This window comes from Propithecus coquereli, unplaced genomic scaffold, assembly GCF_000956105.1.
Source record: "Propithecus coquereli isolate 6110/MARCELLA unplaced genomic scaffold, Pcoq_1.0 Scaffold288, whole genome shotgun sequence".
NCBI lineage: Eukaryota > Metazoa > Chordata > Mammalia > Primates > Indriidae > Propithecus > Propithecus coquereli.
Window position 1 is genome coordinate 1,711,879 of NW_012148485.1, and position 8,661 is coordinate 1,720,539.

General features: G+C 41.7%; 1 protein-coding gene across 1 annotated transcript in view; it reads left to right on the plus strand.

Moving 5' to 3' along the window:
• GRXCR1 (glutaredoxin, cysteine rich 1) overlaps window positions 1-8,661 on the plus strand; it is a 60,547-nt gene that overhangs the window by 37,584 nt on the left and 14,302 nt on the right. The window contains exon 3 of the mRNA XM_012648482.1: window positions 6,743-6,808. Within this exon, the coding sequence (XP_012503936.1) occupies window positions 6,743-6,808 (66 nt within the window). The remainder of the gene's footprint in view (window positions 1-6,742; window positions 6,809-8,661) is intronic.

Consider the following 8,661-nt stretch of genomic DNA (forward strand, 5'->3'; position numbering starts at 1 on the left):
AGATGGTCTGTTATCAGAGGAGAAAAAGATCAATAAGAGATGGGGTTATTATGAAAGCCTTCTTGGAACAAGTAAAATTTCACTTCTTTATAATCCATCTCTTAATAGATCAAACTCAACTTTCTGACTGGGTCACCTTAAGCATGTTAGTTAAACATTCCATACCTCAGTTTTCACACCTGCAAAAGGGGAACAATCATAGCCTGTGCTCTGTGACATGAAGCCAGTTGTCATTGTTTGTGGGCTTCTAGACCCAGACTGGGATGCAAAAAGATATCAGGAAACATACCCTCTATTTCCCACCAACACTGTGAATTGCCCTAAAAGGATTTTAGAGTCTCCATAATGATACATTTATTTTTAATGGTTTTATATTTTGGGTGGATATGTCCCATCATCATTTTAGCATCATTCTCCTACAATTGAGAATTTAGGTTCGCTATTTTGGCATATACTGCAAGAAACATCTCTGTGAATGTGATTTTGGTATTGTGAGACTATCTTTTTTGGAGAAGTTTCCAAAAGTGAGATAATTGAGGCCAAGAGCATCGACATTTTAATGTAACCCAGGTTGGGAGCAGAGGGCATGAACATTTTAGTATAATCAGGACTTGAGCTGTTGCTGTTCTCTGCTCTACCATCTTGACTCTCTGGTTAAACTTGACTCTAAATTTACTGCTTTATTTGGCTTATATATTAGTTAGCTAGGACTGCCATAAAAAAATACTGCAGACGTAGTGGCTTAAGCAATAATTCTGGAAGCTGGAAGTCCAAGATCAAGTTATCAGCAAGGTTGGTTTTTCCTGAGGCCACTCTCCTTGGCTTGGGCACGACTGCCTTCTCTGTGTCCTTATGTGGCCTTTCCTCTGTTCACCTTTATGATCTCATTTGACATTAATTACCTCCTTAGAAGCCCTGTCTTCAAATAAAGTCACATTGAGTGTTAGGGCTTCAACGTACGAACTTTGGGGAGGAACACAATTTAGTTCATAATAGCTTATAACAATGCAAAGTCTCCATGTGATTTCCAAAATTTACTTTCATTTCTGTGTTGTTGGGCTCCTATGGGCTCTCTCGGTGTTATCCTGCCCTCAAGCTCCACAAATGCTGTTAGCAGGGGCAAAGGTCTACTCTCTGCTTCTGGGCAGAGCTGCCAGGGAGGGGCTGAAACGGCCCCACTCAGCCGAAAAGTCTGCGTGTAGGGGTGGGGCTGTCTGAGACCTGCAGTCTGGAGCAGGCCTGGCTCCTTTCCACCCTCCCCTACCCGCAGTTTCTCCCGGGCCTCTGCCAGCAGGCAGGACCTCCTCCCAGCAGATCTCCCCTGGCTGTGACGTGGGCCAGGAGTTTCCCTGCCCAGGATCACAGCCAGAGCTGGGAGCATTGCCTTCCCGTGGGAGGAGGATTGCCCCAAGCAGGCTGATCTGCCCCCAAAGGCACACACTCCTCAGTAGGCCCCTTCACAGATATCCTTCTGTGCCCCGGGGCAACGCAATCGAGACCTGGATGTACCGGGTCTGGCCTGCAGGCCTGTCCCCAGGGCCCTGAGATCAATCCCTGACCCTGCCAGGGAGAAGAGTGCTGGTCTCAAGTCACCCACGGCGTGCCCAAGCCGGATCAATGTCGCCTCGGGATTTTTCCCACTCTGCTGGAGTCACTGGGGAAGCAGCACCTGGGAGGGAGCTGCCCTGTCCGCAAGAGGCCACCACTCACTGGCGGCCGCCGTCTCTGGGCTGGTGACCGCAGGTCTCTCCAGCCGCTCAGGAGCCCACGGCAGTCTGAGATGCAAGGGAGGGGAAATTTCACTGCTCCACCCACCCTTGTCGCTGGTCTCCAAGCCTCTTGGGGCCTCTCTCCTTCCAGTTCTCTGCAACATCTTCCCTGCCGTCTCCTGTAGTTTCAGGCACCCTTCCTTCCGACCCTCACCCGATCTGTGTTTGTCTGCCTGTTTATTTTTTTTTTCCACTTTCTTCTAAAATCTGTCTTTCTCACAGAGAGGCCCTCGCTGGTGGTTTTTCTTGTCCGCCATCTTGCCCCTCCTACCTATGTACATATTTTCTTTGCATGTGCAGAAATGATCCATTTAAAAACACTGTTGGTGGAAATAACTTTTTTGTTCAAAAGGAAAACAGCAGTATATATTATTTTCCCCGTTCTTTTAGACTGTCCTGGAAATAGGTATTTGCACGATTATGTGATAACACCATCCACTAGGAGTCTCCAGTTCATGACATCCTCACTGCAAGGAGCTCGTACCTACAATTCCACGTACGTGGCTGAGTTGGTGGCTTTGAGGAAAGCCACTTGGTGCAAATCTTACTAAAATGCCAATACATTAGCCGCCTTAAAAAAAAGTATGATGTATACGCCACTCTTTGGGTCATTAAATGAATTTTTAAATTAGGCAACGACATTTTAAATTTTTAATGGCTTTTCCCTTCTAAGGCAAGGAACAGCATGTCACATAAATGTGGGTTATTTTGTCCGTAAGGAATTAAACAGAGCACTATCTTTGAAGAATTAATGGGCCTAGCCAGTCCCAGGACTGATGTCACGCAAAAGGCTTTAATCTACTACCACGAGTCTTACCAGAGAACACCTCAAACATAAACATCCTTGAGCTTTCAGATTTCTTCATTATGCTACTTCATCATAAGTAGCATTTAATCAATAAAGAATGAATATTATTTTTCTCAGACTGTTGTTACTTTACAAGTGTGAAGAAAAAATTTATACGTTTTTTCAAGTATGTTTTTAAAGATGAAATTTAGGGGTCACAAATGATTTTGTTATCATGAAAACAAAATTATTAAGGAAGTGAAGTGGAAATTTAATTTTATCTATAAATCCTGCTTTATGTGTAGTGCCACAGAAGTCTCTCTCTGTCATAAATAAAGTTACAATCATCTGTCCTTGTGACTTGCAGTTTGCTCTGCTGTGGCTAATGCTGTCTGATTAAAAATACACGTTATGGCAGGGTAGGAATAGCTTTGGTTACAAAGTGACAGGGAACAAAGCAAAGGCATAAATCTGCTACATCCTGTGCTATTTTATGACCCTAATAAGTCATCTTTAACTTTAACCTAAAGTTACTTGGTGAATAAATCTTGCTAGTTTTTCTAACCTGTGCTTTCTGATATGTGGACCTTTTCGTTTACACAATAAAGAAATCCTGACTGATAATCTACGCACTTTGAAAATGTATTATGTAATTCTAGTAAAACAACAGATTTGCCTGTGATCACGTTTTATTTTTGCTTTCAAATCGTCAAGTATTCATTGTGTTGTGAATTTATAACAGCAAAACCGTAACTCCTGCAAATTTAGATTTATTATAGACAGCTGTCATCCTTAATTATCTTATTTTGAAGATGACTTTGTAATGTACCCCTCAAAATTACGACTATAAAATATGGTAAAATAACATACTTCATAAAAATATAAACTGATAGATACCATACATCTTATGATTTAATATTTTATATTAATAAAAGGCCTATTAGTAAAATATGATTGTCTCACAATATGTGTGCATACTCCTCTCTTTCTCATCCCTCACGATGGGATGGGCACCTTTGGTAAGAATCTCTTGGCCACCAAATACTCTACATTCTACTTGGTAGAATATTGTTTACTTCTGTTCCTTTTTCTCAGTTCCCAATACATCAGTTCAGTCTTTTATTGTCTTGACTCAGTAGCCATTTGGACAATTTGTTGAACAAATAAATTTAATTCTTTGTATGTCATGTATAGATATTTTAATTGACATATATGTATAAATATTCTACATTAATAGAAGATTATTACCTGTAGGTAAGGTACATTTTAGATAAATGATGTCTTAAAATAGATCACTGAAAGTTGAAATTTATCTATGTGCTATTTTGTCCTGCATTTTTTTTTTCTATCCATGGGGAACTTCAAATATTTGCTGATGCTTATTATTGATCACAGAGTAGATTGGCAAATTGTGATTTTAATGAGCAGAAATATTGTGTCTTTCTTTACATCAGGCAATGTTCGGGCTAGTGTTCCAGCTCTATCTAAAATCTGTGGCAGAAGGGAATAATAAAAATGTGTAGGCGAAAATGTATTGATTTTGTTTTTTATTTTCTGTATTTTCTGATGCTTTGACATCTGGGACCTCGCTGGCCCTGGAGGGCCTGCCCTCCCTAGTGTTATCTGATTCCTAGAGAGAGGGGACCTCTTGCCCTGGAATGAGCCTTTGACATGCAAACAAGCTCATCAGAGCCCCACCTGGGGACTCTCCTGCTCTGGTCTCTATCCTCCTCCCCTAATCACCGCAGGGCCTGGAAACAGACAATTAAGGACCCAGCCTTTAAGTCCCAGAGCCCACTGAAGTGATTTAAACCAGCCAATCCTAACCCACTTATGCTGCCTTGCCTTGCTTTTCCCATGAAGACCACAATAAAGGCTCTTGCCCACATTGTCCGCTATCTCCTTGTGCCTCCTGTGTGACCCTAGAACTTCCCCTGTGGCCGGTGCACGGAGCGCCATGCCCTCTCCTCTTGGGAACTATGAGTGCAAACTCTCTTTTCCATAGCAGTCGTCTCCTGGTCTGCTGGCCTCACCACACCCAAATCATCATAAAACCTACATTTTAAAGTAGAAGAGAATCACACTTTTTTAAAAGCTTACATTTATCGATGCTTTACCGCAGAATGTCACTAAGTCCTCCTAGCTTCATGGGGTAAATACTGCTATTACCGCCAATTTGCAAATACAGGGATGGAGGCTATGAGAGGCCAGGAAACCTACCCAAAGTGTCATAGCCAGGAGATGCTGGAGCAGAGCTTAGAACAGGGCTTTCCAAACTCGAGTCTGTACTCTTAGCCACCAAACTCAAAGATGCTTCCTATCATTTTAAAGGCTGGTTTAATTTTAAAGGAATGGGAGAGAAGGCCTTCTGCCATAGAGAAGCAAATAATACATCCTCCTGATACCTACTTTGACGACACGGCTTTATTATAAAAAGTCAGGATTGGCCTCCATGGGAAATTGTTCTTTACAGCAACACCAAAAAGAGTGGCTCAGCACTAATTATATGAAACCAAAATCACTGTCTTTCACAGGCATTTCCTGACACCCAAAGGTCTGTATTACATAATTGCAAAAAACAAGTCAACCAGTTTAGTTAATTTTGCATTTAATAATTCCTGCCAGGGACACAGGAAAACCACGCTCTTTAGGATGAGATTATCCACGGGAGACTTTACTGCCTTTTTTTAAGACACTGGTGGGGATATTGTTACACCTGCTTTGAACGTTTTCCAGGCCTAAGTGTTTGTTGTAGAGCTCCAGGGACCCGGTGGAGTCTGTTCGTGCACTGGAAAAGATCCAGACCTGATTTCCGAAGTAAACTCTGACTTTGTCAGCAGGGCTCGGGCGGCCCATCTCCAGGCAGAGTTGATGTGACCTCCCGCTTTCGGTGGGCATGGTCGTCACAGCAACAAACATTTATTGAGCACGTCCTCTGGCAGGCACCACGCTAGGTGAGGGCTGAGCTCCCTCGGTGCCAACCCTGCCATCTGCTCTCCTGACTACATGGCAGAAGGATCCTTTGTCAGCCAGGGGCCCGGCCTCCTGGTCCTCATCAGAGAGTGCAGCCTCCAGCGGTTGCTCTTCCGTTCCCGTCAGGTGTCTCTCGGAGAGCAGCGATGGAGGAAATCATGTACGTAGGATCCGTCTCTTTCATTCCTCCAGGTATCTGGCGTTTTACCGTCAAATCACATCCGCTTGATCTCTCGCCCCTCACAAAGGTGCATTTGGATGTATGCCCTGGCTTGTTTTTCTTTTTTAAAATCATCATTACAGGGAACACCCGTTTGGAATTTAATGCTGTATTTACTACAAAAATTCTGAAGAAATTAATATAGCGAATACTTATTGATTGTCTGTGGTGCACCACACAAAATGCCGTGAGCTTGGAGAAGTCACGGGCCCGGTAATCCCCAGTGGCCTTGCTCTGCAGCGGACCAAAATGTGGTCTAAGATCACAGAGGAGAGAATAACTGATTTTGTTTGGGAAAATCAAGGTGCATACGTTGCCCTCTTCCTCCACTTTCTCGGTAACGTTTAAGACGTTAAAAACATCAACTCTGGCATGAATCCCTTGCCTATGTTCAAATTCCATCTCTGCTTCCTCTCTGGGTGGCCTTGGAATTATTATTTAATCTCACTGAGGCTCAATTTCTGCTAATAACAGAGTCTACTACATCAAATGAGATGGTATTTGGTGCCTAACACATGCGTGTCCTTAGTTAGTGTTGGTCGTTGCTGTTGGCTGCTGTTATGATATCTTTCCATGTATGACTCTAAGGAGGGCTGTGTCCAAGACTGCTTTGAAGTAGGGAAGAGACAATCCAGGCTGGGAATTTGCTCTAAGGCTCCCTTCCCAGATGGTAGACTGGCTCCAGGTTCCCTGAACAATCCGGAAGGCCGTGCCGGCCGCTGCCATATCTGGACATAAACCTGCAGCTGTGGCTTCCCGGAGCTCCCCTCCTGAGAGCAGCCTTCCCCGTGACTGCAGTCAGCCTTAGTAGATAGAGTACGTGGCAGCAAGGAGAAATTTCTTCTCCTCTTTGGCCTCCTGGTTGTGAGTTTACTCAGCTTGGAAGGGAAGGATCACGTGCAGGATTTTGTGGGTTAAGCTTTCCTGGCTAGAACTTTGTTTTCTCAAATACTAACAGAATGGATTTTTCCCCCCACCCTCTCTTGTTAATAGGGTGCTGAGAAAATTTTGTCAATGAATGAATCAGGAGAACTGCAAGACCTCTTAACCAAAATTGAGGTAATTGTGCTTTTAGCAACTTATTTACAGTAATCAAAATGTCAAACACATTCCGATTGTATAATAATTGGGTTTTCCTAATTGAATCTCCCCATTCAACGTTCTTACACATTGTGTAACAGGATACACGTGGCAGTTTTAATTTGATGTCATTTGCTGTTAGGTTTGCTCCAGTTAGAATGACTTTAATGTTAACTTATCACAATCTCTTACTAATAGGTGAATGTCATGATCAGCTTTATTTGGGCCTAATTGTCTGTAATTCAGCCATTGATGAGGTGTTCCAAGTTAGGCAATTGCCTTGAAGCACATTTAAAATTTTTCATTTAAACTTTATTTTTCCCATGTATCTTCTTACATATGGGAAGATCTTCCTACATCATTTCTAAAGATTAAAGAAAAAGTCATTTCTCCAAAAAAGCACATTTTAATTTTGTTCCCTATATTTACAACTACAGCATCGGAGAAATACTTATTCAAATGCATAATATATTAAATTGATATGCAACCAGGAAGCCCTTGCTAAATTATTAGATCAGCCTCTTTCTCCCTATAAATAGGAAGATCATATACTTCATTGTCTAGATGGGAACACTTTGAGAGTGAAAAGTGTGCCTTAGTGATTATTCTGTGTCAGCAAACGTGAAACAGGACTTTCCCAGGTGAACTAGGCCATGTGGTCATCCGATATCTATACGCCAATATCAGCTCTTCTTGCTCTAGTTCTCTTTGCCAGCCTTATTTCGGATTCTCTCTCATTCCTTCCACTTCAGTAAAAAGAACTATGTGGTTTCTCATGCAAGCCGTTCTGTCTGCCTGGAATGCTGTTATTCTGATTCCTTATTTCCTACACCATCTTCAAGGCTCATCTGCAAAATCACTTCTTCCAACAATCGTTTCTGATCTCCCACACTCTTCAATTCCTATAACCCTCTTTTTGTTGGGTGTTTATCAAAGTCTTCCTTGTATTACCTTTCTTTGGGTATTTGACTATGCCCCAAATGAATTATGTGATCATTTATAGAAATCCTGTCTTCTTTGTATTGTGATCTTGCCCAGAGTGAAAACACAATGTATTCATTCATTCGGCAAATATTTATTTAGTATCTACTATTTACAGACACTTTGCTAAGGGAGACAATGATGCCCTCTCAACATACTGTATGCATAGACCAAGAGCTCAGAAAAATTTTGCATCAGCTTATGTCATAATGAAAACAATAACATTACACTTGACACTGTGGTCCAGTAAGGACGATAGCCACAGAGAAAGTGCTTATGGAGAAGGAGATGCCTGGGCTTTAGGATGAGAACCTGCCATGACTTGTTTTCTAAATTCAAAAGTCATAGGATGTGTTCAGAGACTCAGCTCATTTGTATAAGAGTGGTTTAAATTTCCACGGTTTATAATTTTTGAACTATTATGACTTGGAAATCGGAGGATTTTAGCTCCATGCTTAGCTCTGTTGATGGCTGTGTAACTTTGGGCAAATTCTCCCATCTCTCAGGTCTTGATTTCTTCAGCTATTAAATGAGGAGATGTATTTGATGTCCTCAAACTCCTCTCAGCTAAAAAATATACATCAGTGAATTTCTTTCTTACTTTGTGTTTCCATATACTCTTCCAATCCCGTGAAGCCACTAATTTAGGTTAATGTGCGTCTCCTTATTTAAACAATTTAACTAGGTTAATGTTTATTATTATTTTCTGTGCACCTTTTAAATCTATGTAAACAGCATTATGCAATATGGTTAATCTATTTATTTCTTTTACCAATATTATACTTTTTTATTTCGATAGTTTAATAGCCTCTTTTAGGATCTTATAGGGTGAATATCCCTCATTACTCTTT